Source organism: Zootoca vivipara, chromosome 11 (assembly GCF_965207765.1).
Source record: "Zootoca vivipara chromosome 11, rZooViv2.hap1.1, whole genome shotgun sequence".
Lineage (NCBI taxonomy): Eukaryota > Metazoa > Chordata > Lepidosauria > Squamata > Lacertidae > Zootoca > Zootoca vivipara.
Window position 1 is genome coordinate 58367639 of NC_142594.1, and position 27589 is coordinate 58395227.

Here is a 27589-nt window from a genome sequence, read left to right on the forward strand (position 1 = left end):
CAGGGGGAGAAAGCTCAGAGCCCAGGGTGTGGTGGTGGGACAAAAATGAGTTGTCAGAGGGAAAGGAGGAAGAAAATGAAGGAGGTGGTGAAGAAGAGGGAGGCCAAGAGGCACAGATGAGTCAGGCTGGTGATGAAGGCAGGGTGTCTCGCCCTCCTGCTGTGATAAGCTTCCCCTCCCCCCCTTGTCTCCCTGACCCAGAAGAGGTATGCAGAAGAAGGAACAGAGACAGTGGTGTTGGCGGAAGGGAAGGACCACTGAGAAGAGAAGGCTTAGTCAGTTGTGGGAAGGCAGGGACTTGAAGTCGCCACGACTTCCTCATAGTGGCAAAGTCTACGGGAATTGTTCCTGTGCTCACTTGGCCTGACACTACTGAGCAGCCTGTTTGTTCTCATAAAGAGTTAACTTCATTTATTCCATGTGATTTATTGCTGACCCATTCCTGACATTCAGGTTCCCATTAAGGGCTGTCAACAAAAGCAGTGAAGCCTGTTATAAGACCTTACATTTATTTCCCTTTTGTTCTTCCTCTGTCCCAAGCATTAATTAGCAAAGTTCAATAATCTAGGGCTGCATTTCTTCCTGAGGCTATGATCAGTTTCTCTCTTTGTTGCAGGTGGTAATGAACTGGAAATTAAAAACGAGGGAGACCATGACAATGTCTACATAATGGAGAAGCGATGTAAATATACAGAGTGTAGAGGAAAATGTAGTCAACGCTCTCATTCCGCTTCCCTCCAAAGAAATCCCTTTGGGAGGAAATCCTATCAGTGTTTAGAATGTGGAAAGAGCTTCACCCAGAAGGAATGTCTCACAACCCATCAAAGAATTCATGAAGGGAAAAAATCATTTCAGTGCTCGGAATGTGGAAAGAGCTTCAATCGGAATTCCCATCTCACTTCCCACGTAAGAACTCACAGCGGACAGAAACCATATCAGTGCTTGGAATGTGGTAAGAACTTCGCTTGGAAGGAAAGTCTCACCTCCCATAAAAAAATTCATTCAGGGGAGAAACCGTATCAGTGCTTGGAATGTGGAAAGAGCTTCACCCAGAAGCAAAGTCTCACAGCCCATCAAAGAATTCATTCAGGGGAGAAACCATATCAGTGCTTTGAATGTGGAAAGAGCTTCATTCATAGCGCCAAGCTCACGACGCATCAAAGAATTCATACAGGAGAAAAACCATACCACTGCCTAGAATGTGGGAAAAGGTTCAGTCAGAGTGCCCATCTCACAACCCATCAAAGAATTCATACAGGGGATAAACCATATCCGTGTTTGGAATGTGGGAAGAGCTTCAGCCAGAAATCCATTTTTAAGTCGCATCAAAGAATTCATACAGGGGAGAAACCATATCATTGTTTGGAATGTGGAAAGAGCTTCAGTCAGAATGCTATGCTTAAGACACATCAAAGAGTTCATACAGGGGAGAAACCATTTCAGTGTTTGGAATGTGGGAAGAGCTTCACCCAGAAATTAACTCTCACATTCCATCAAAGAATTCATACAGGGGAGAAACCATATCAGTGCTTGGAATGTGGAAAGAGCTTCATTCGGAAATCCCATCTCAGTTTCCATAAAACAACTCACAGCGAGAAGAAACCATATCAGTGTATGGAATGTGGAAAGAGCTTTGCCTGGAAGGAAAGTCTCACAGCCCATGAAATAATTCATACAGGGGAGAAACCATATCACTGCTTAGAATGTGGAAAGAGCTTCACCCAGAAGGAAAGTCTCATAGCACATCAAAGAATTCATACAGGGGAGAAACCATATCAGTGTATGGAATGTGGAAAGAGCTTCAGTTGGTACTCCCATCTCAGTTCCCATCAAAGAACTCACAGCAAGGACAAACCATATCAGTGCATGGAATGTGGAAAGAGCTTTGCCTGGAAGGAAAGTCTCACTCCCCATCAAAGAATTCATACAGGGGAGAAACCATATCAGTGCTTGGAATGTGGAAAGAGCTTCACCCAGAAGGCAACTCTGACTTCTCATCAAAGAACGCACACCAGTAGTAGTAGTAGTAGTAGTAGTTGTTGTCGTCGTCATTTTATCACGATTAATGACCAGTATCAAGATAAAAATACCGATTACAAAATTTCGAAGCTTAGAACAAAATAAAATAGTATCAAATCACATACACATAAAAAGTAGTTCCAATTTGTCATTTATCTGTCAGAAAGGTGTTCATTCTGAAATCGACACATTATCAGCAGGTTTACGAAGATACTCAGAGAGGAGATTCACTTGAGAATAAAACCTTTCTACCCAACGTTTTGAGAGCCAAATATAAGGTCCAGAAAATGAGATCTAAATTACGAGAGAGTACAAGGCAGAAGCTTGACAGTGGAATGAAAGAACAATATCACTTGCTGCCGAATTTGCAGAACAGTGAATCACGGGAAGGAGCAGTGGAGAACTTCTGAAACAACAATGGGATATTAGCTCCGCCCAAGGCATGATGTACAGTAGCAACGGCTGGGAAAAGATAGATATACAGCGGTACCTTGCAAGACGAAATTAATTCGTTCCACGAGTCGTTTCGTCTTGCGATAATTTCATCTTGCGAAGCGCGGTTTCCCATAGGAAGGCATTGATATTTCATTCATGTGTTCCTATGGGGGTAAGAGCAAAAAAGGCGCTGACTCACCCGCCACGGTCAGAGGTTTTTCAGGGGGAAGCAGCAGGAGGGCCAGGGAGAGGCTCCCTCCCTCCTTCCCCAGCAGCCAGACCCTCACGCCCAAGCAGACAGACAGCCCGTTCGCGCGCAGGCAGGCTGGCTATCTGGTTGGCCTCTCCTGTTCGCACTGTCCTGTTCGTGCGCAGGCGGCTCAAGATGAGTGAGGGGGGATCTGGCTGCTGCGGAAGCCAGGCGATGGCGGCGGTGGAAGCGCGAGGCGGGCTGGCTCTCGGTCTGAGTTTCTCCTCGCGGCGCCCTGCTTCGTCTTGCAAAGTTTTCTATTGCACAGCCATAGAAAACTTCATCTTGCAAGTCTGCCAAAAAATCGCAAAATATTTTCGTTTTGCGATTTTTTCGTGCCGTGTGGCATTCGTCTAGCGAGGTACCACTGTAATATTTTACAAGGACAGGAAGGAACACAGACAGAATAACTGACACACACAGGAGGAATAAGGACATAGTTGGAATGTTTCGCTTATAGATTTACAAACCATATAATATGTTAACACGAATGAATGTCAATAATAATAATAATAATAATAATAATAATAATAATAATTTATTATTTATACCCCGCCCATCTGGCTGGGTTTCCCCAGCCACTCTGGGTGGCTTCCAACAGAAAAATAAAATACAATAATCTATTAAACATTAAAAGCAGGGCTGCCTTCAGATGTCTTCTAAAAGTCTGGTAGTTGTTTTCGTCTTTGACATCTGTTGGGAGGGCGTTCCACAGGGCAGGCGCCACCACCGAGAAGGCCGCCAGAAGGCCCTCGGTGATGGACCTCAGTGTCTATTGCAGTTGTTGTATAAAGGATTGTTATTTCAACTGGAGTGTAATTGATATGAATAAGATTTTGAAACGCAGAAATAAAGATCAAACCATCAATTCTAGTATGCAGGAGGTCACCTAAATTATATAATTTGGCATTTGAATGATTGAGATTAGTAATTGTATTATAATTTGGCATTGTTATAATGAGGCTTTCATTCAATTAGTGTAATAAATAAAATTATTGTAAAAAAAAAGCATGCATGACAGATAGTCATCCAACCTCTTGCTTAAAAACCTGCAAGGAAGGAGAGTCCACCATCAGAATATTCCCCCTAATGTTTAGTCCAAACATTCTTCCTTGTAACTGGAAGACATTGGTTTGGATCCTACCCTCTGGAGCAGCAGAAAACAAGCTTGTTCCATCTTCCATGTGACCCTTGATCGTCTTGGTCACCCTCCTCTGCACGTTCTAGCTTGTCAATATCCTTCATAAATTGTAGTGCCCAAAACTGGACATAGAACTCTAGTGGAGTCTGACAAAGTTAAAATAGAGCATGATTATCTCTTTTCTGAATTCGGGGACTATGCTTATTTTGATGCAGACCAGAATAAAAGGCAAAGGTAAAGGACCCCTGACAGTTAAGTCCAGTCACAAACGACTATGGGGTTGCGGCACTCATCTCGCTTTACTGGCCGAGGGAGCCGACAGTTGTCCACAGACAGTTTTTCTGGGTCATGTGGCCAGCATGACTAAGCTGCTTCTGGCAAAACCAGAGCAGTGCATGGAAACGCCATTTACCTTCCCGCCGGAGCAGTATTTATCTACTTGCACTTTGACGTGCTTTCGAACTGCTAGGTTGGCAGGAGCTAGGACTGGGCAGCGGGAGCTCACCCCGTCATGGCGATTCGAACCACTGACCTTCTGATCGGCAAGCCCTAGGCTCAGTGGTTTAGACCACAATGCCACCCGCATCCCTTGCAGCCTAGAATAGGATTAGCTATTTTTGCTGCTGCATCACACAGCTGAAGAGGAGAAGTGAGAATGGATGGATGAAAAGCCTTGTGAGTGGTACATGGGTGTTCTGTCCATGGGAAATTGACCACCGCACTACTGGAGAGGACTTCCGTAGCACCCAGATCTTCAGCAGTCAGGATGGGTTGGAGAGGCAGAATCAGCACCATGGAGAGGGACAAAGGAGTCGGCTTCAATGCCACAGCTAGCAACACTGCAGCAGAGGCAGAGCAGTTGTCTCAGCAGTGGCCTGGAGTAACTCCAGAATCTGGCTTGCTATTGGCTGACTTGAGGCCCCACCCCCTGAATGCCACCCCTGGGCAGTTAAAGGTCGGTTCCTCCTCTGCAACCACTGGCTTCCTCTTGGTCCCTAAAGTGGGTGATATTGCCCCATGAAGGGTTTTTTCCTGAGGGGCGCTATGAGGCAAAGGTGTGGCAATGTACACAACTCTCAGACTTCGAAGAACTTTCACTGCATGACCAAGTTCATTGGTTTTGTGTTGTATTAATTAAACTATGTACATTTGATTTTGAATAAATATGCAACTGTTACCGTTTAGAAATTATTGTGTTGCTATCTTCCTTAGTGTGTTGTGCAAACAACTTTTCTGAATAATGCTTTTATATGGTAGGGGGCACTGGGGAGGAGTGGGGGGAAGTGGCAGAAAAATGTTTGGCGTTTCAGAAAAGTGCCCGGGGCAGACGCTAAACTGCCCCAGACTCCACGCACTTCTCTGGTGGCCATCCCTGGCTGCCGATGCCCTAGCAGTCCAGAGGCCAGTGATATGCGACTCCCCTCCGTAGAGAAAAGCATGCACATTCCCCTGCTCCATGCAGTAGGAAAGAAGGAGCCAAAAGTAGATCTAAAGCTACTTTATTAAAAGGCTATTTACAAAGTCCATTCTCTGTTTCTCTGCTCATAAAAGACAGAGTTCCTATTGGTCAAGACAGGGTTCTGTCTTGGGCCCAGTCTTATTCAACATCTTTATCAATGACTTGGATGATGGGCTTCAGGGCATCCTGATCAAGTTTGAAGATGGCACCAAATTGGGAGGGGTGGCTAATACCCCAGAGGACAGGATCACACTTCAAAATGACCTTAACAGATTAGACAACTGGGCCAAAGCAAACAAGATAAATTTTAATAGGGAGAAATGTAAAGTACTATACTTGGGCAAAAAAAATTGAAAGGCACAAATACAGGATGGGTGACACCTGGCTTGAGAGCAGTACATGTGAAAAGGATCTAGGAGTCTTGGTAGATCACAAACTTGACATGAGTCAACAGTGTGATGCAGCAGCTAAAAAAGCCGTTGCAATTCTGGGCTGCACCAATAGGAGTATAGCATCTAGATCTAGGGAACTAATAGTACCACTGTATTCTGCTCTGGTCAGACCTCACCTGGAGTACTGTGTCCAGTTCTGGGCACCACAGTTCAAGGATACTGACAAGCTGGAATGTGTCCAGAGGAGGGCAACCAAAATGGTCAAAGGCCTGGAAACAATGCCTTATGAGGAACGGCTTAGGGAGCTGGGCATGTTTAGCCTGGAGAAGAGAAGGTTAAGGGGTGATATGAAAGCCATGTTCAAATATATGAAAGGATGTCATATAGAGGAGGGAGAAAGGTTGTTTTCTGCTGCTCCAGAGAAGTGGACACGGAGCAATGGATCCAAACTACAAGAAAGAAGATTCCACCTAAACATTAGGAAGAACTTCATGACAGTAAGAGCTGTTCGGCAGTGGAATTTGCTGCCAAGGAGTGTGGTGGAGTCTCCTTCTTTGGAGGTCTTTAAGCAGAGGCTTGGCAGCCATATTTCAGGAATGCTTTGATGGTGTTTCCTGCTTGGCAGGGGGTTGGACTGGATGGCCGTTGTGGTCTCTTCCAACTCTATGATTCTATGAAAACTCCCAACAGAACAGAGCTAGGCATCTTGCTTCTTACTCCATCGAGAACCAGAAGCGAAAGAAAAAGAGTACAATAACATCACATGGTAGAAAGGAGATAAAACACATACTTCCTTCCTTTCTCACGCTGAACACAGACACTCGCATGACGAAAACAAATCATACTACTCCTGCTGGAGCAGCTTGGGGAACAATTATCCTAACATGGTGATCTAGGAGTTGGAGCTCTGAGGATTCCACCCCCCCTTTCAACTCGCCGCGGGGAAGGGCGATCCATGAACCTCCATGCATCACCTCCACGTGGGATCTGGTTCGTTCTTGTTGGGTTTTGGCTCGCAGCCAATCGGAAGACAAGAAGGATGGGGATGAAAGGAGATGCAGCCCAAGGAGGGGGGCACGCCTCCCCTGCAAGCTTTCCCTGCTGTTTCAGGCCAAAGGAGAGACCAGCTCAGATCCCTCAAAATACAGCATCTCTGGATGTGCGCAATGCGTGGGGCTCCTCCTGGGCGCCTGCTTTGGAGAGAGAGCGCCGAGAGGGAAGGGCGAGCTTGGGGCGCTTGGCTCTGCCAGGGTTACACGGAACGTAACCGGATTCCTAGAGAGGACAGAAAGAAAGGTGGGGGTGGGACCAGGTCCCCCCGATCTAAAGCCCCTCCCACCCTCCCAAGCCGCTTCCTGCAAGCGGGGGCGGGCGGGGGTGTTTTGTCTGCCTCCGTTCAAAGCGTTGCTTCGGTGTCTCCTCCTGCAGTCTGGTGAGTCTTCTCTCTTTCCTCCCTTTGGCTGAATGGGGGAGAAAGAGGGTCCGAGGGCTGCAGGCAAAGATGCATGGGGGCCCCCAAAATCAGCCAGTGTGGAGGGTCCTGCACCCCCTCCTTGCTCCCTGCAAAGCCAGGAAACGGGCGATTTTGCAGGAGGTCTCCGATTCTGTTCTTCCTTTGTAACAATGGGATGCTCAGCGCTTTGTGGAGAAAAGAATGGCAAGCAAATAAACGGCGTTTAGATTTATGCAGCAGTCACATTTGTTAATAGTAGTTGTAGCCAGACGGAAACATTCAGAAATAAGATATGCGCCAAAAATAAAGGCGTTTTGTCTCTTTCCTGCCCAAGCGCTGCCTCGGAGGCCCCATCTGAGATCTGACGAGACTCCTCTCTCTTCCCCGTTAGGGCCTTGGGGTGTCTGCGGGGAGGAAAGGGCCTCTTCCCTTGTCACTGGTACTTCACAAAAATAGCACATTAAGTTTATGGGAATATCTACAATACATGCTCCATTATTAGTGGTGAGACAGTGTCTGAGTTCTTGGTTCGTGATTGTTTTTGTTGTTTAGTCGTTTAGTCAGGTCCAACGCATCATGACCCCATGGACCAGGTTCATGATTAGGTTTAAGCAAAAGCAGAAAAAGGGCCAACAGGCTTTCCCCACCACCATTCATCACACAAGGGTCTTCTCCAGACTCCTGACTGACCCATGAGCGCCTGTTCAGACATGCAGCCTCTCAAGTTGCATCAATAGGAGTATAGCATCTAGATCAAGGGAAGTAATAGTACCACTGTATTCTGCTCTGGTCAGACCTCACCTGGAGTACTGTGTCCAGTTCTGGGCACCACAGTTCAAGAAGGATACTGACAAGCTGGAATGTGTCCAGAGGAGGGCAACCAAAATGGTCAAAGGCCTGGAAATCATAGAATCATAGAATCATAGAGTTGGAAGAGACCACGAGGGCCATCCAGTCCAACCCCCTGCCAAGCAGGAAACACCATCAAAGCATTTTTGACATATGGCTGTCAAGCCTCTGCTTAAAGACCTCCAAAGAAGGAGACTCCACCACACTCCTTGGTAGCAAATTCCACTGCCGAACAGCTCTTACTGTCAGGAAGTTCTTCCTAATGTTTAGGTGGAATCTTCTTTCTTGAAGTTTTAATCCATTGCTCCGTGTCCGCTTCTCTGGAGCAGCAGAAAACAATCCTTCTCCTTCCTCCATATGACATCCTTTCATATATTTGAACATGGTTATCATATCACCCCTTAACCTTCTCTTCTCCAGGCTAAACATACCCAGCTCCCTAAGCCGTTCCTCATAAGGCATCGTTTCCAGGCCTTTGACCATTTTGGTTGCCCTCCTCTGGACACGTTCCAGCTTGTCAGTATCCTTCTTGAACTGTGGTGCCCAGAACTGGACACAGTACTCCAGGTGAGGTCTAACCAGAGCAGAATACAGTGGTACTATTACTTCCCTAGATCTAGATGCTATACTCCTATTGATGCAGCCCATAATTGCATTGGCTTTTTTAGCTGCTGCATCACACTGCTGACTCATGTCAAGTTTGTGGTCTACCAAGACTCCTAGATCCTTTTCACATGTACTGCTCTCAAGCCAGGTGTCACCCATCCTGTATTTGTGCTTTTCATTTTTTTTTGCCCAAGTGTAGTACCTTACATTTCTCCTTGTTAAAATTCATCTTGTTTGCTTTGGCCCAGTTGTCTAATCTGTTAAGGTCATTTTGAAGTGTGATCCTGTCCTCTGGGGTATTAGCCACTGCTCCCAATTTGGTGTCATCTGCAAACTTGCTCAGGATGCCCTCAAGCCCATCATCCAAGTCATTGATAAAGATGTTGAATAAGACTGGGCCCAAGACAGAACCCTGTGGCACCCCACTAGTCACTACTCTCCAGGATGAGGAGGAGCCATTGATGAGCACCCTTTGGGTTCGGTCAGTCAGCCAGTTACAAATCCACTGAATGGTAGCATTGTCTAGCCCGCATTTTACCAGCTTCTTTACAAGAATATCATGGGGCACCTTGTCAAAGGCCTTGCTGAAATCAAGATACGCTACATCCACAGCGTTCCCTTCATCTAACAGGCTTGTAATTTTGTCAAAAAATGAGATCAGATTAGTCTGACATGACTTATTTTTCAGAAACCCATGCTGACTTTTAGTGATCACAGAGTTTCTTTCTAGGTGCTCACAGACTGTTTGCTTGATGATCTGCTCTAGAATCTTTCCTGGTATTGATGTCAGGCTTACTGGGCGGTAATTGTTTGGGTCCTCTCTTTCCCCCTTTTTGAAAATAGGGACAACATTTGCCCTCCTCCAGTCTGCTGGAACTTCACCTGTTTTCCAGGAATTATCAAAGATTATTGCCAGTGGTTCTGAAATCACCTCTGCCAGTTCTTTTAATACTCTTGGATGTAGTTCATCTGGCCCTGGAGACTTGAATACATCTAAACTAGCCAAGTATTCTTGTACTACCTCCTTACTTGTTCTGGGCTGTGTTTCCCCTGCTGAATCATCTGCTCCATATTCTTCAGGTTGGGCATTGTTTTCTTTTTTGGAGAAGACTGAGGCAAAGAAGGCATTGAGGAGTTCTGCCCTTTCTCTGTCCCCTGTTTGCATTTCACCATCTTCTCCTCTAAGTGACCCCACTGTTTCCTTGTTCTTCCTTTTGCTATGGACATACCCATAAAAGCCCTTTTTGTTGCTTTTAACCTCTCTGGCGAGCCTGAGTTCATTCTGTGCTTTAGCTTTTCTGACTTTGTCTCTACACGTGCTGGCTATATGTTTGAATTCCTCTCTGGTGATTTCCCCCCTTTTCCATTTTTTTGTACATATCCCTTTTAAATCTTAACTCAGTTAAAAGTTTTCTAGATAGCCACCCTGGCTTCTTTAGGCACCTTCCATGTTTCCGTCTCATTGGTATTGCCTGAAGTTGTGCTTTTAATATCTCTCTTTTAACAAACTCCCAACCACCGTGAACTCCCTTCCCTTTTAGTATTTCTGTCCATGGGATCTCACCCAGCGTTTCCCTAAGTTTTCTGAAGTCGGCTTTCTTAAAGTTTAGGATTTGAGTCTTAGTATGCTTGGTTGCTCCTTTCCGCTGAACAATAAACTCCAGAAGAGCATGATCACTCCCACCTAATGATCCTGCCACATCTACCCCACTAACCAGGTCATCACTATTGGTTAGGACCAGATCTAAAATGGCTGATCCTCTTGTTGCTTCTCCCACTTTCTGGACAATGAAATTGTCTGCAAGGCCAGTGAGGAATCTGTTCGACCTTATGCTCTTGGCTGAGTTTGACATCCAACAAATATCAGGATAGTTGAAATCCCCCATTACTACTATCTCACCTCCTTTTGAATGCCTGGTCATCTGTTCCAGGAAGGCTTCATCTGCGTCCTCAGTTTGGCTTGGGGGTCTATAGTAAACTCCCACATTGAGATCACTGTTATTTTTCTCTCCCTTAATTTTGAGCCAGATATTCTCAACTTGGCTTTGAAGTTTTAAATCCTGGATCTCTTCACAGGTATACACATCCCTGACATATAACGCTACTCCTCCTCCTCTCCTGTTTGGTCTATTTCTCTGAAATAGATTATATCCCTCTATTTGTACATTCCAATCATGAGACTCATCCCACCAGGTTTCAGTAATGCCTATTATGTCATATTTAGTTTGCTGTACCAAGAGCTCAAGTTCATCTTGTTTATTTCCCATGCTCTGTGCATTAGTATACAGACATTGAAGACCATTTATCATTCCCCCATGCCTCTTATTTAAGGATATTTTCCTTCCACCACTAGGTCTGCGTGCTTTTTGCTCCATTTGGTCCTTGACATTTGGATGAACATCTTCAGAACTTGATAGACTCCTACCTTCAGGACCACTGTCTCCCTCCCCCATATAAGTCAGTTTAAAGCCCTCCTGATGAGGTTTTTGAGTTTCATGGCAAAAACATTCCTCCCAACTTTTGTGAGGTGCAGCCCATCACCTGCCAGAAGTCCATCTTCAAGAAACTGCAGACCGTGATATAAGAATCCAAACCGTTCCTGTTTGCACCATTTGCGAAGCAAGTTGTTCACTTCCCCTATTTTTCTCTCTCTCCCTGGGCCATGTCGTTCAACTGGGAGGACAGATGAGATGACAATTTGTGCATTTAATTGCTTCACCTTCCTGCCCAGAGCCTCATAATCACTTTTGATCTTCTGTAGGCTATGGCTTGATGCCTTATTAGGAACGGCTTAGGGAGCTGGGTATGTTTAGCCTGGAGAAGAGAAGGTTGAGGGGTGATATGATAGCCATGTTCAAATATATGAAAGGATGTCATATGGAGGAGGGAGAAAGATTGTTTTCTGCTGCTCCAGAGAAGCGGACACGGAGCAATGGATTCAAACTTCAAGAAAGAAGATTCCACCTAAACATTAGGAAGAACTTCCTGACAGTAAGAGCTGTTCGGCAGTGGAATTTGCTACCAAGGAGTGTGGTGGAGTCTCCTTCTTTGGAGGTCTTTAAGCAGAGGCTTGACAGCCATATGTCAAGAATGCTTTGATGGTGTTTCCTGCTTGGCAGGGGGTTGGACTGGATGGCCCTTGTGGTCTCTTCCAACTCTATGATTCTATGATTCTATGAAGGAAGGGGGGGACTCAGTCCAGGCAACTCCATCGTCCAGGAAGGACTGAAATTGCTGAGCTCCAACTGGGGCTTGTGATGGACTGATAAATATGAAGTAATGAATGGCCAGAGTTGTGTTGTGTGTGGGGGGGAAAGACAGCCAGCCTGACAGGGTAGATCCATGGAGGCCACCTTGAGCTCCATGGAGAAAATATGGGATAGAAATGCCATTTATAAAGAAAGAGGACCCAGCCAATAATCTGGCCGCCGCATTTTGGACCAGTTTTCTTCAAGGGCAGTTCCACATAGAGGACACTGCAATAATCCCATGTCATCCTGAGCATGGAATACCCTGGCCATGTCATCTCTGTCCCAAGGGGACAGACAAAGTAGCCGGAGCTGGAAAGAGGCACTTTCAATTCCAGTAAGAATGTGAGCCGTTCTTTAATCACTTTTTAATGCTTTCCTTTGGCCCTCAGGGGGTGGCTAGATAGGTATCTGGCCCTCAGAGGAAAGAAAGAGGGATCCCACCCCAGTAGTCTGTCTTGAGAACTTTGCAGATTCCAGGTGGTAGAAAATGAGACAGAAGCAGAAAAGAAATGGGTCCTGAAGTGAGGATGGGACAGAGAGCAACTCTTGAGGACCCCAGGGATGGATGGTATCAGTCTGTCTCAGGAGATAATGGGAGAGTGTGCCTTTGAGGGCGAGGTCAAACTGCGCCAGCTGTGGCTCCAGAGGCTGTAGTCTAATGTCAAAATTACTCTCGTAGAAAAGACTCATTTGTCAGTCACAGTTCTGACTTCATTCTTTGACTGAAATCACTGAAAGGCAGGAGCAACCGGGCAGATTCATTCAACAGAAATTCCCTATGTTTCCTGCACATTTTGCATAGTAACCTTCCTTCTAGTAGGTCTAGAAGCTGGCTTCTCCTTTTCCTTTTTTGAAAAGAAAGTTCAGAGTCGGGGCTGTAGTGCAGTCCAGCACTGGTTCCTACCAAGATTGACCCATGCTTTCTCAGAAAACCTTTTATTCTCTTGACCGTGTATTTGTTTCATAACAGAACAATATTTGCTTTGTAGGATTTGCAAACGCCTCTACTTAGGACAGGCGGTCCTGGGCAGAAGAACAAGGGCTTCCTTCTGACCTCTTGGAGCCTTCCTGGGGGCCCAGATGGATGAGCAAGACTCAGCTGGCCCTGAAGCAGGAAGAGGCCATGCCATCAAAACTGGAAGCAGTGAGGGATTCTGGGAAAGCCCCATGCTGAAGATTCTGAGTGAGGAGGACACCATCAGCTCAGATATGCAGAGCCAGCAGTTCAGACAGTTCTGCTACCAGGAGACCAAAGGACCTCGAGAGGTTTGCAGCCGACTCCACCACCTTGACCATCAGTGGCTAAAGCCAGAAAGGCACACGAAAGCTGAGATGGTGGACCTGGTGGTCTTGGAGCAGTTCCTGGCTGTTCTTCCACAGGAGTTGGAGAACTGGGTGAGGGAATGTGGAGCAGAGACCAGTTCCCAGGCGGTGGCCCTGGCTGAAGGATTCCTTCTGAGTCAGGCAGAGAAGAGGAAGCAGGCAGAGCAGAAGGTGAGAGAGACTTTCCTCTGGATACTCTCCAGGAGCTATGAACATGAGAGAGAGTATCCCAAAATTCTCTCTTAATCCCCCAATCTTTTTTGTAAAGCACCCAAGGAATGATATCTGATGCTCCTAAAGCTTTTGACTCTCCTATTCCTTTTCTAATCTTTCTCTTCATTCTCTGTTTTCAACCCCTGTTGCTCTTTCAGGAAACGATTATGTTTGCAGAAATGGGCCTGGATTCCTCTGAGGCAGAGAGGACTCTATTGGACACCAAAAATAGGCCACTGGGTAAGGAGGAAGGAGGTTTTTTCCATTTCGTCACATTCTATAGATTTGGCAACTAATCTGTGGGTTGTTTTTTTTTTCATCTTTTGAGGGCAGGTGCTTGAGGCCAAGATCTCAAATGAGGGACATGTATTTTTACTTTGCTAAAATACAAATGTTAAAAGGCACTCAGAAGGTGAGACTTTTTCTGAGTTAGAGATGCACTGCTTCACCTCTGAGAAAAGCATGTTAATGGCCTGCCACCTCCCTTGTCTCTTACAGGTGACAGAATGATGCCAGGAAGACCTCTTCATCCATCTTTGCATGGAGGCAGTGGAGAAACAGCAGATCTGGAACCAGATCAGGTAGGGAGAAGGAGCATTGCAGGCAAAGAGGCTGTGAGATGTGGCAGCCAGGCAGAAAACAACAGAGCAATGTGTAGTAAATAATCTGTATGTTGTCTAAGAAGGGGACCTTTCTCTTTTTATTTTAGGGTCCAGTGTGCTTCGAAGATGTAGCTGTTCATTTCACAGACGAGGAGTGGGCGTTGCTGGATCCTGACCAGAGAGCTCTGCATAAGGAAGTCATGGAGGAGAATCATTGGATCACAGAGTTTCTTAGTAAGGCTACCTTTTGGATTACATATCTCTTTTGAAATTCATTATGGATCTCTACAAGATGAACTTCAAGTATTTTCATGGAATTAAACAACAACACCCACAGCATATGGGGTTCCTAAGAGGTTTTTTCTGCACTGATCCAGTAAAACGCTTGTGCTGCACAGACCAGAAACAGTTCTCTTTGCAGAGCATTAATCAAGCACAGCGGCTGGATTCTTGTTGTGGTAAAAAACCTTGTAGCTTTGCCAGAAACGACCCACGGAAGCCCAACTTTCGAAGACAGTTTTATTGCAGACAGATAACAGAAACACCTCCAGAGCTTTCAGACATGACTGCTCCACACCCCACAGGCAAACAAAACAAATGCTCTATATATACTGAGCATCCTAACAACTTAACGACTTAACAACTTAAATCACGTGACCTTGCTACTTTGCCAGTGTCTTAGGTTTAGAGCCCTAACACCCCCTCTTGCTGGCAAAAAAAGAAACAGTTATACAAAATTATTTCAGACCCATTTCTTCACAAAATTCTTCATGACGCTGAAACCCAAGCGGTTTTGTAAATCCATCAGCTAAATTTTCATGACTGGGACAGTAACTTAATTTCTGCTCTCACTGTTTGACAAACATTTTGAAAGCGGATATCCAAATGTTTTGTACGACCTTTAAACTGACCATTTTGTGCTAACTTAAGACATGATTGATTCTCACCCCATATAGTGATGGAAAACACACCAAGCTCCTTCATAGAATTCAACTCTTTCTACATGGCCTCACACCATCTACTGACCTCCTCCTGGGGTAATTGCTCAACCTCCTCAAAACTTTCAGGTTCACCATTCGCCAATCCTACCCAAACACTAATGGCTTGATACCTTTCTGGAGGTTTTCCTTTGTTGGTATGCTTGGAACGCCTTGGCAGCTCCTGCAATGCTCCATCAGTTGCCCCCTCTGACCCAGAATCACTGGTCGTCACCTGTTTGTCACTAGCAGTTGAGGGACTTTCTGATTCTGACTTTATACGTCTCCCTTGCTGTACAGGTGAACCTACTGGGCTAAATAATTCTGACTTTTCAAACTTGTGTGAACTAGAAGGTTTCTCACCCTCGTCCTAATACTCAGATTCCTCAGCCTGTTCTATAACTGATTCTTGCCATGGGGCCTGTGTCTGATCTTTTTCATTTGACACATCAAATAGTATGTCAGGATTTCTATTGGTTATATTCCAACCATCTTGTTCGCAAAATTCAGCACTTCTGCTGATTGTGATTTTTGTTTGATTACCTTCTACATTTACAAATCTCCAACCTTTTGTGTTTGCTTGATAACCACAGAAAATCATTCTTTAGATCTGGGATCACCTTTCTTGCATTGTGCCCTAGGCACCAGCACATAAGCACCTCATCCAAAAACTCTTAGATGGTCAATTTTTGTTTCCCCCCCAAATAACATGAAATAAGGAGTGTTGCCTACTGTGCTGTTGTACGCTCTATTAAAGGAATAATTCGCATACAGTGCAGCCTCTGCCCAAAAACGCTGTGGTAGTCCAGAATCAAACAGCAAAGCAGCAATGGCTTCTTGCAATGTTCGGAATTTTCTTTCTGCAACTGAGTTCTCCTGTGGTGAATAAGGATTGGTAAGTCTATGGACTATACCCTTCCTTTTTAACCATGTCGCTAGTGTGTGGTTCACAAACTCTCCACCACGATCTGATTGTATCTTATGCACCCTGGTGTCAAATTTACACTCCACTTCTTCAATCCAATCCATCAGAATTGATGCTGCTTGTGATTTTTCTTTCAAAAAGAAAACCCAACTGGCCCTTGAAAAACCATCCACCAAAATTTGCATAAATCGTGCACCTCCAAGCCATGTCATGATGTTCCCCAGGCCACCATCTGCTCATGGACCTATCCCCCCAGTCCCTTCGCCTGAGGGCAAACTGGGCTCCATAGGAACAGACCAAGTGCGCCTGGGGTTTTACACGGGAGGAACCGCTCCAGCCTGTGGGTAACTTGCTGCCACCAGGGTTCCTTTCCAGGTAACCCACAAATATCACTAGCCGGTAGTATGATCAAGTGGTTCGGACTTGGATTTAGCCCTGGTGCCAGGAGTAAGGAAAACCAACAGCAAAATGCCTTTAACTATTTATTAAAGTAAAAGTTTAAACAACCAAATAGAGCAGATATAAGCAAAAACAAGCAATTCTCAGAAAAGGAAGGTTACAGAATAAAACAACAAAACTTACTAACTAGCAGGTATATGCATAGAAGGTATCAGCCAACCTGGGTGCGTAGTCTCCATCAGGCAGGACGCAGCCACAGACAAGATATTCACATCTTTAGGCAAATGCCCAAAGAGCAGCCTCAAGCGACTTGACTGGCATGGGGCCACACACATCTGTGTGCACAAGCTCAAAGGGTTTCTTGCTTACTCTATGAGATCTAGGGTAGTTACATGTCTTAACCTTAGCGTGTTTACAAGCACAACAATCCAAAAAATGCGAACAGGGTTTAAGGTTACACCCCTCAGCTAAATCTGGCATCTTGCTTACATACTTAAAGCATATATGAGCTAACCTTCTGTGTAGTAGATGTGCACAACCTGTATGAGGAGCCTTATTTGCACATTTAGCTTGTGCTTCACCTGTTGAACAGCTGCCTGCTGCCAACTTCTCTTCATCCAAAACAAAAAGCCCTTCCTCACAGGGAACTTTAACCAACTCCTTTCCCTGTTTTGAAATAGTGCACACATCTTTTTCAAACTCAACCTTCAAACCACTTTTTACCATGCATGACACACTCAAAAGTCCATTCTTCATTCCTGGAAGAACAAAAACAGGAAGGTTAGTTTGCAAACAATTAACATAAATGGTGCCTTTAAGGTTCATTTCTCGTTTGCTATTGTCTGCTATAGTCACAGTTTTTTCAACTGGTAAGGTCTTGCAGTTCCTAAGACTGCCACAAGATGTCGCCGGGACTAAACTGTGAGTAGCCCCACTGTCAATTACCCATTTCAAGGTTTGTAGGTTCCTTTTAGGGCTCTGTTGCACTGCCATTGCAAACAGTCCCTTATCAGCACCTTCTCCCCCTCTGGGTCGTTGACTCTTGTAGTTCTCACGTCCTTCCTCGGTAGCTCTTGAAACTGGCCTTGGGCTGCTGAAATTCCTGTTGCTTTTCTGGGCAATTTGCTATTAGATGAAATTTGCTGCCACATCGAAAACACGACTTGCTGGCCATAGCAGACACTTGTGAGACTTCCTTACAGCTCTTCCTGCCAGTTCCCTACACTGGGAATTATCAGAACATCCTACACTCGGGGCATTTGGATTATCAATACGCTTTCGATGATGTTGATACTCTTGCTCACACAATCTACCAGTCACATAATTCATATTCAGCTGGTCCTCTGGCAAAACTTGCAGAGTTAGAACTAAGTTTTCAAACCCTGCATGCAGGCTGCTATGCAGAGTATGAACTTTGACATTTTCAGGAAAAATCACGTCTAGAGACGACAACCGGTTGAAGTAGTCAGTGAACCATGAATGGAGAGTTATCTACTGTTTTGTCTGTGAATATTCTTCCTCCAGTTTTGCATTTTAAAATCATTATCTGGCTGGTCTGAACTGCTAAGGTTTTGAAATTCAGGCTTCAGAGAGGTTCGGGAAGTTGAAGTAGCTTCTGTCAGTTTTTGATTCACCAAAGAGATGACTGATGTTGGAATCATAGACTCATAGAATCTTAGAGGCACAGGGGCAAGACCTACCGAGAAGTGTTGCTGTGATCATGAAGCCTGACACTATTGAGCAGCCTGTTTATTCCCATAAAGAGTTAACTTCACTTATTCCGTATGATTTATTGCTGCTCCACTCCTGACACTCAGGTTCCCATAAATATGTTCATTAATGCCTCTCACAAAAGCCATGAAGCTTGTAGTAAGACCTTACATTTAATACCCTTCAGCTCTTCCACTGTCCCAAGCATTAATTAGCATTGTTCAATAATTGAGGGCTGCCTTCCTTCCTAAAGCTGTGATCCATTTTTCTCTTTGTTACAGATGGTGATGTTTCGGAAATGAAGAACAAGGGAGACCATGACAAAATCTACACAATGGAGAAGCGATATAAGTATTTGGAGTGTATAGAGAACTTCAGTCAGAGCTCCCATTCCACTCCCCTCCAAAGAAATCTCTTTGGGAAGAAATCCTATCAGTGCTTGGAATGTGGGAAGAGCTTCAATCGGAAGGATAGTCTCACTCTTCATCAAAGAATTCATACAAAGGAAAAACCATATCAGTGCTTGGAATGTGGAAGGAGCTTCAGTCAGAGCACAGGTCTCAGGTCCCATCAAAGAATTCATACTGGAGAGAAACCATATCAGTGTTTGGAATGTGGAAAGAGGTTCAGTCAGAGGGTCCATCTCACATCCCATCAAACAACTCATACGGCAGAAAAGGCATTTCACTGTTTGGAATGTGGAAAGAGCTTCACCCGGAAGGAAAATCTGACTTTCCATCATAGAATTCATACAGGGGAGAAACCGTATCAGTGTTTGGAATGTGGAAGGAGCTTCAGCTGGAAGACTAGTCTGACTTTACATCAAAGAACTCATACAGGGGAGAAACCATATCAGTGCTTAGAATGTGGAAAGAGCTTCACTCAGAAGGAAATTCTCACTTCCCATCAAAGAACTCATAAAGGGGAGAAACCATATCAATGCTTGGAATGTGGGAAAAGCTTCAGTCGGAAATCTTATCTCAGTTCCCATCAAATAACTCACCGTGATGAGAAACCATACAAGTGCTTTGAATGTGGAAAGAGCTTCACTCAGGGTGTCAACCTTAAAGCACATCAAATAATTCATACAGGAGAGACGCCGTTTCAGTGCTTGGAATGTGGGAAGAGCTTCACCAAGAAATTAAATCTCACTTTCCATCAAAGAATTCATACAGGGGAGAAGCCATTTCAGTGCTTGGAATGTGGGAAGAGATTCAGTCAGAGAGCTGGTCTTATGTCCCATCAAAGAATCCATACAGGTGAAAAGCCATTTCAGTGCTTGGAATGTGGAAAGAGCTTCAGTCACAGTGCTAGCCTTAAGAACCATCAAAGAGTTCATACAGGAGAGAAGCCATTTCAGTGCATGGAATGTGGAAAGAGCTTCACCATTAAATTATCTCTCACTTCCCATCAGAGAATTCATACAGGGGAGAAGCCATTTCAGTGCTTGGAATGTGGAAAGAGCTTCAGTCGGAACGCACATCTCAATTCCCATAAAAGAACTCATAGCAAGGAGAAACCTTATTCGTGCATGGAATGTGGTAAGAGGTTCACCCAGAAGGGAAGTCTCACTTCCCATGAAAGAACTCATACAGGGGGAAAACCGTATCAGTGCTCTGAATATAAAAAAAGGTTCAGTCATAGTGCCAAGCTCTCAGTCCATCGAAGAATTCACACAGGGGACAAAGAATACCAGTGCTCGGAATGTGGAAAGAGCTTCAGTCGGAGTACTGTTCTTAAGGTGCATCAAAGAATACATACAGCCATTTAAAAAGGAAAGGAAAAAGGGAAAAGGTTCACCCATAAAGTAACTCTCACTTCCCATCAAATAATTCATAAAGGGGAGAAATCATGTAACGGCTTGGAATGTGGAAAGAGCTTTGCCTGGAAGACAAGTCTCACAGCCCATGAAAGAATTCAAACGGAACAAAGCATAACAGTGCCCAGAATGTGGAAGGAGCTTCAGTCAGAGAACCCCACTCACTTCCCATCAAATAATTCATAAAGGGGAGAAACCATTCAGATATTGGAATCCGGAAAGAGCTTCAATCAGTGTGACAATCCCGCTTTCCATCAAAGAATGCCTATGAGGAGAGGCATGTGGGGGTGTGCGGGTGGAGTTCTCTGTGTAAGGCACAGGTTTATTGGGGAGTAATCAATCAAGCGATTTACCACAGGACCATTGGCGCCAGCCTGTCGGTTTACACATCTTCCTTGTTTGCATGAGTCATGTATAGGTTAAAGGTTAATGTTTTTTACAAGGAAACCATCCATAATAAAGGAGCTGAGGCTGAGAGGCAGTCAGCACTTCGCGCAGGACTTCGCTCAGCACTCTGCTCATGCTCTCTATCTGAAACTCTTGACTCTCGTCTCATGATTTCCTCGCACCTAAGAGTCGGCTGGTTCTCCGACAAGTGGTGCCCCGTGTGAGGCTCAAAAGTTCTACGCCATTGTTGAAAGGACGCACGTTGTGGTCCTGCATCAGCTACTCACCCGCCCGGCAAGGGTTCAGACGTCTACCTCATCTTAGGATCCCCGGTGAGTTAGCTCCCAGCTGTTGCTTATCTTTCTCTTCCTGCATTTACAATGGGCACTTCGCTTTCCGTGCCACAGAAACGTTTTCTTAAAGACTTAAAATACCTGCTGACTTCTAACAATCAGCATGCCTCAGAAGACGATCTCATTGCTTTTATTCATACTGCTTATGAGCACTGTCCATGGTTTCCGGAGGATGGAACTTGGGAATTAGATTTTTGGGACAAACTTGGTGAACATTTTCATGCTCATCCCAGCATTGGAATACGTGTCTTAAATACGTGGGGGAAAATAAGAGCATGCTTGGCACTAGTCGTGCCAAAGAATATCTTTCTGACAGCTGCTTCAAGCCTCCCCTCTGCACCGCCCGCATGCACGCCTCCCCCACTGAAGCCTTCTGTTTCTCCGGCATTGCCTGCCCCCATCCCTCCTGGTCTGGACCCACCTAATTTAACTCCGCCAGGAAAACAGCAACTCTCTTTGTCTGCCACCCCACCCCCTCCAGCCTATGTCTCTCAGGTTTTGCCTGCATTTCAAAGTACCATGCCCACTGTGAAGCAGGAGGGGGGGAATACTACAAAGCTCCAGGAATCTCTTAAAGCAGCAGCTCCTTTGCTGGCTTTTGATTCTACTGAAATGTCAGCTGCTTATCCTGTGATTGTGCATGGGGGTGGGGCACCACGGCACGAGCAATTTGAACTCCGATACATCAAAGAATTGTATCAGTCAGTAAGAGACAATGGATTGCATTCCCCGTATACTCTTGGTCTCTTTGGCACTATTTTTCAACAGCAATTATTGCCAGAGGATATCAAATTACTGGCTAGAACAGTGCTCAAACCAAATCAAATGATAATTTTTATGCAAAGTTGGACCTGGGCTTGTCAACGCCGGGTCCATGATATCCAAACAAATTTGAATAATGCTGCACTAGCAGCACATGCCAATGCCTTTGCAGCCTTGGCAGCAGCAGCACCCCCCCTCCCTCCCCCTGTCCTGTTAACTCCTGCAGACGTCCTGGATGGTCTCACAGGAGCTGGGAATTTTTTAACAACTGCGCAGCAATTGGCTCTGGATCCTCAGTATTGGGACGCCACAAATTCAGCTGCCCAGGAGGCTTTGATGTCTGTTCCTCCTGTGAAGTTAGGAAAAGGGGGGCGATGGGGGAGCGTGCAGCAAGGACCCACTGAACCTTATGGCGCTTTCATAGATAGACTGTACAATACCCTTAGACGCCAGGTTCAAGATACAGCAGTGCAAGAAGTAATCATCAGACAATTAGCCTTTGATAATGCCAATGATGACTGTAAACAAGCTTTGCGCCCGCTGGTAGCTACACCTAATGTGGCAATAGCCGACATGTTAAAAGCCTGTCAATCAATCGGCTCTGAATCCCACACAGCAAAATTGCTTGCCGCTAAAGACATTCCTGAAACATGGGTGCAACAGCTGACAGAGGATCTCACCTCTGCAGGGCTTAAAATCGCCCCGGAAAAAATTCAACGCACCCTGCCTATCACATACCTGGAACACAAGGATACGCAACAAGCAGCACCCCCCCTGATACTGCAGCTGCATTTTCCAGCGGTACTCTGGCTGGTGGATCTACAACTGCTGTTAGGACATTCGAATTGGGCAAAATCATACATAGACTTACCAATGTGTGTACTATCACCTCTGTACAATGCCCTGAAAGGACACAAGCAACCGGCAGACATCACACCGGTAACCCAGGATATGCCTGGCAACGAATCAGCCCTGGCAACGATTAAGCACCATCTGCAAAAATCTATGGTGGATCGCCTGGATTCCACAGGACTATTGTCATTGGCTGTTTTTGCCACAAAATTGCTGCCCACAGCTGTTCTCTACCGGCCTGCAGAATTTTCTCAGTCTCGCGTTTGTCTTGTTGAATGGCTACACTTGCCACATGCACCACTGCGAAATGTCTATACTTTTCCAGCAGCTGTTATGGACGTTGTCATCAAGGGAAGACAATGTGCTGTGGCATTGATCTTTCTTTCCTCTGTCTCCTATTTACTCCGTTCTCTGTGCTCCCCCTCCCCTATCCCCTTTGCTCTCACCCTCTTCACAGATGGGACAAAGACAAGGGGGGTGGTTGTGTGGAGGGAGGAGGGGGCCTGGAAGACAAGATTTACAACGGAGCAGAACTCCGCTCAGCGTTCTGAATTGGCTGTGGTGATCTTGGCATTTGATCTGTTTCAGAATGTGAAGTTTAACCTGATTGTTGATACTCAGTATGTCTCCAGATTTTTAACATTCTTGTCAGTGGCATACATTATCCTGCTCTGGATGATGATTTTGTTGCAATTGTTTCTCTCTTTGCAGCGTCTGCTACAGGCTCGTAGCCACTCCTTTTTCGTGGCCCACCTGTGTTCTCATTCTAATCTGCCAGGATTTCTGGCACATGGCAATGCTGTAGCAGATGCTGCCTTGAAGCAAGAGCGGGTCTTTTCTTTGTTTTCTGACCCTCTGCTGAGCCATGCCACCTTTCATCAATCTGCCAAGGTTCTAGCCAAGTCTTTTCCAATGCCAATTTCTCAGGCACGAGACATTATCTCGCAATGTTTTTCTTGTTCTAAAGCCCCTACCATGTTTCCTTTTGATGCTGTCAATCCCAGAGGGATTGCCCCTCTTTCAATTTGGCAAATGGATGTCACTCTCACCCCGTTGTTAGCCTCTTTTTTCAAGACTGCACCTCACGGTGGACACGTCTTTGGGCTTCATCTGGGCGACGCCCTTAAAAGGGGAGACAGCCAGGCACGTAATACAGCACACTCTGCGCTGTTTTTCAGTCATGGGAAAGCCTAGCAGCATCAAAACGGATAATGGCCCTGCGTATATTTCTAAGCGATTTTCTGATTTCTGTAAATTGTGGAATGTGAAATTAACTCATGGTGTTCCTTTTACTTCTACAGGACAAGCAATTGTTGAGCATTCAACTTTTAAATCTCTGCTTTTTCCACAACTCAGTGGAAAGAACGCTCCTATTGTTGGAATATTTTATATTGTGCATCAAGTGCTTTTTTATCTTTTATACCCACATATTAAGCAGCATACTCCTGCAGAATTACATTTTAGAAAAGAGGAGGAGCTGCCTCGCTCCCTTGTGTCTTTCAGGAAACATCCGGATCCAGCATGGCGTGGCCCTGTACCGCTGATTACCTGGGAACGTGGATATGCCATCGATGGGGACCCTCTGTGGGTGCCAGCACGCTGTGTACGACCCTGGCAATCATCTACAGCCTCTTCTTCAGCCCATTCAGTTGCAGATGCCGCTGAGGGAGGAGGCAGACCTTTCTACACTCTTTCTGGAGGACAGCACCTGTCACCCGGTCTGACACACCATTGCACCTGGCGGCATCGTGCTCTAAATATGGCTGCACTCCGTTAAGATCACCTTCCATTTATTCGATCTGCAAGCCATAATCGCTCTAGGCGTGCTGCCATTTTACAGAAGTATCAAAGACATGACTCTTATCATTCCATATGGAATAATAATACCTATGTACAGGATATTTCTCAGTTTGCGAAATTGCTTAACTATTCTGATTGTTGGATTTGCTTACATATTCCCTCACAGTCAAGTCATTCAGGGGATATTACTGCATGGTATTCCTATTAATGATTCTTTTAGAATTAGTAATAATATGAGAGATAATCGTATTAGTTCACCCCGTTATATTATCATTATTAGAAGTAGCTCCACGATGTTTTCGTTTTAATCACGATAGTAGCAGATTTTTAGGTCATTACCCTTATTGTAATTGGACTTATATATTAATGGTAGTTCTTGTTTTCTTAACATCACTACCCAAAGCGGCAGGCCCAAGGTAACAATTAATAATGTTACCAGATACATGACATATTACCAACAGGCTACATGCCGTGATTTTCATTCATGGTTTGATTGGATGAAGAAGAGTTCGAAATCCACATGCGTGTTACAACGAAATCTGTGGCTTTTGTGTGGTAAGAAAGCATACAAAGAGATTCCCTCTGCTTTTTCAGGGACTTGCACTCTAGGGGTAGTGATACCACTGGTGTATAAGTTAGATGCTCTTCCTCACACTCGCTTGCGCAATAAACAGGAAGTCAATGCCCCTATAACACAATATATTGATACTCAGATAGCTCGTAGTATTTTGCCATTATTAGGAGTAGCAATGAATTATAGAGATTTGCATCACTTAGCTAACTGGACAGAGGCTTTGTTCAATGACACAGTTAAAGGCATGAAATTGATCAATACAGAATTACAGGATGTGATTTTAGCCTCGAAAAGAGGCGTATGTGCCTTAATACATAGTCATTGTTGCATGTATGTGCAAGATAATGGTCCTAACATTACTCATACTATACAAGAAATGGAGAACTTGGTGGCTGCATGGCCCTTGCAACCTGCCATGGGTTTTGATCCATGGGAATGGCTGCTGTCTTGGTTGCCTAACGGTGCCTGGATCAGGAAAACACTTTTGACGGTTATAGGATTAGCCTGTGGCTTGGTTATGTTATGTTGCTGCATTCAATGTTTACCCTCCCTCTTTGGTCAATGTATGACCTGGTTTCAGGCTGCATGCCCCTCCACTGGAATTTCACGTGGAGCCTTCGTTGCGAGGTATCAGCGACTCCCTATCGAGGCTTCCACAGTTAATTTACCCTGTTGCTTAAAAATAAACAGAAAGAGGTGATGTGGGGGTGTGCGGGTGGAGTTCTCTGTGTAAGGCACAGGTTTATTGGGGAGTAATCAATCAAGCGATTTACCACAGGACCATTGGCGCCAGCCTGTCGGTTTACACATCTTCCTTGTTTGCATGAGTCATGTATAGGTTAAAGGTTAATGTTTTTTACAAGGAAACCATCCATAATAAAGGAGCTGAGGCTGAGAGGCAGTCAGCACTTCGCGCAGGACTTCGCTCAGCACTCTGCTCATGCTCTCTATCTGAAACTCTTGACTCTCGTCTCATGATTTCCTCGCACCTAAGAGTCGGCTGGTTCTCCGACAGAGGCAGAGAAACATAGAATTGTAGAGTTGAAACTCGAAAGGGACTATCAGGGCCATGGCAATGCTGGAATGTCAACAAAAGCATGCATGACAGATACATTCAACCTCTGCTGAAGAACCTGCAAGTAAGGAGAGTTCATCATCAGAGTTTTCTTCCTGATGTGTAGCCATTGGTTTGGATCCTACCCTCTGGAGCAGCAGAAATCAAGCTTGCTCCATCTTCCATGTGGCCCTTGATCATCTTGGTCACCCTTCTCTGCCCATGTTCTAGCTTGTCAATATCCTTCTTAAATTCTGGTGCCCAAAACTAGACACAGAACTCTAGCTGGAGGCTGACCAAGTTAGAATAGAGCATGACTATTTCTTCCTTCAATCCAAACACTATGCTTCTTTTCTTGGAGCCTAGAATACGATCAGCTTCTTATGCTGCTGCTGCATCACACTGCTGAAGAGGAGAAGTGAGCGTGGAAGAATGAAAAGTCTTTGAGTGGTACATGGGCGTTCTATCCATGGGAAACTGACCACCGCACCAGGTCCCCCAGCTGTCAGGAAGGGAAGGCAGGATCAGCACCATGGAGAGGATCAGAGGAGTCCACTTCAAGACCACAGCTAGCAAACCAGCAGCAGAGGGAGAACATACAAGTTGTCTTGTGTGAAAATATCTCAAATAAACGCCTCACTATTTTGGAATCTCAACTCTCATGGGGTTATTTGAAAGTAACGGGGGCTACCAATTCTCCTCAGGCTCAAGCAAATTAGAGGGATGAAATCCTGAGGAAAGCTGTGTACCTACCCCCCTCCAATGGGGAGACAGCAAGATACCGATTTCCCCACATTTATCCCCCCCCATATTTCTTTACAGTGTAGAAGATTTCAGCACGACAGATTGCCAAGGAATTGAAATTGCAACACACTACACTTTTCTCAGCAAAACTCTGGTCTCATCCCCCCCAAAGCTCAACATCTATGGGCAATGACAGGGGTAGATCATTGCCAGTTTTATAACACCGGGAGTAGATCACATTCTCTAGACTCTAGAGCATTGGACATGCCTGGGAGAATGGTGAAAAACAGGAATCAGGCAAATCATTTAAAACTAAAGAAGGATAAGGCATTTATCCCAAGTATTAAAGGTGACAAAGGTGGAAGTTGTAAAAACTCAAAAAAGATATTAATGATCAATTATTTAAGTTTTACTCAGAATTCTATACTAAACCAAAACATGACACCCAAGAAAAAATACAGGCTTTCTTTAATAGAATAAAACTACCCCATTTAGAGAATATACAAAAGCAAATGCTATTAACACCAGTATCAGAGGCAGAAATTAAACAAACTATTCCTAAAATGACAAGTGGGAAAACACCAGGATTGGTTGGATTCCCCACTGAGTGGCAGAAGACATATATAGATCTATTGCTACCAAACCTTCATCAATTGTATGATGAGATATTTCATAATGGTATTTTGTCGGCAATATTTTATCAAGTTTATATTACAGTTATCCTAAACCAGATAAAGATCACACACTGTGTGCAAATTATCTACCTATATCTTTGATTAATGTCAAAACAAAGATTCTAACATCGACTCTAGCAAACAGAATTCAACAGGTAATAGCCGGTCAAGGGTGACCAGACCGGGTTTATAAAAATGAGACAAACTGCATATAATATTAGATTAGTGGTGGATTTTGTAGATCTAAACAAAAATAAAGACCAGTTTGTAATTATATCACTAGATGCTGAAAAGGCTTTTGACAAAATCTGTAAACGTACCTGTGAGGGGCAAGGGATATCGCGAAGCCCCTCCCCTCCTGAGTTCCAGCCCAGCCCCGAGCGAGGCTGAAAAGAGGGAAAGCTCCAGCTCAAGTGGGGAAACAGGAAGTGGTGTCCAAGGCTCTGGCAGGGTAGAAGAGCCATCGTCCCAGGTGGGACAGGAAGGGGGAAGGAAGGGGGGCAGGCCAGTCCCCCCAACTCCGGAACTTCGCAGAAAGCGTCGGGGGAAGAGGATGGGTCTCCCCA

At 45.0% G+C, this 27589-nt stretch overlaps 2 protein-coding genes across 2 annotated transcripts in view; both read left to right on the forward strand.

Annotated features, from left to right (window-relative positions):
• Nucleotides 1-20097, forward strand: part of LOC148684340 (uncharacterized) — a 38904-nt gene extending 18807 nt beyond the window's left edge. The window contains exons 6-8 of the mRNA XM_088654427.1: nt 617-2014; nt 8566-8570; nt 18429-20097. Coding sequence (XP_088510553.1) covers nt 617-2014; nt 8566-8570; nt 18429-19775 — 2750 coding nt within the window. The 3' untranslated portion in view covers nt 19776-20097. The remainder of the gene's footprint in view (nt 1-616; nt 2015-8565; nt 8571-18428) is intronic.
• A 2196-nt stretch (nt 20098-22293) lies between these two features.
• LOC132592666 (endogenous retrovirus group PABLB member 1 Env polyprotein-like) lies at nt 22294-25524 on the forward strand. Its single transcript, XM_088654416.1, has one exon. The coding sequence runs from the start codon at nt 24421-24423 to the stop codon at nt 25249-25251; it is 831 nt and encodes a 276-aa protein (XP_088510542.1). The 5' UTR covers nt 22294-24420; the 3' UTR covers nt 25252-25524.
• Nucleotides 25525-27589: the final 2065 nt, after the last annotated feature.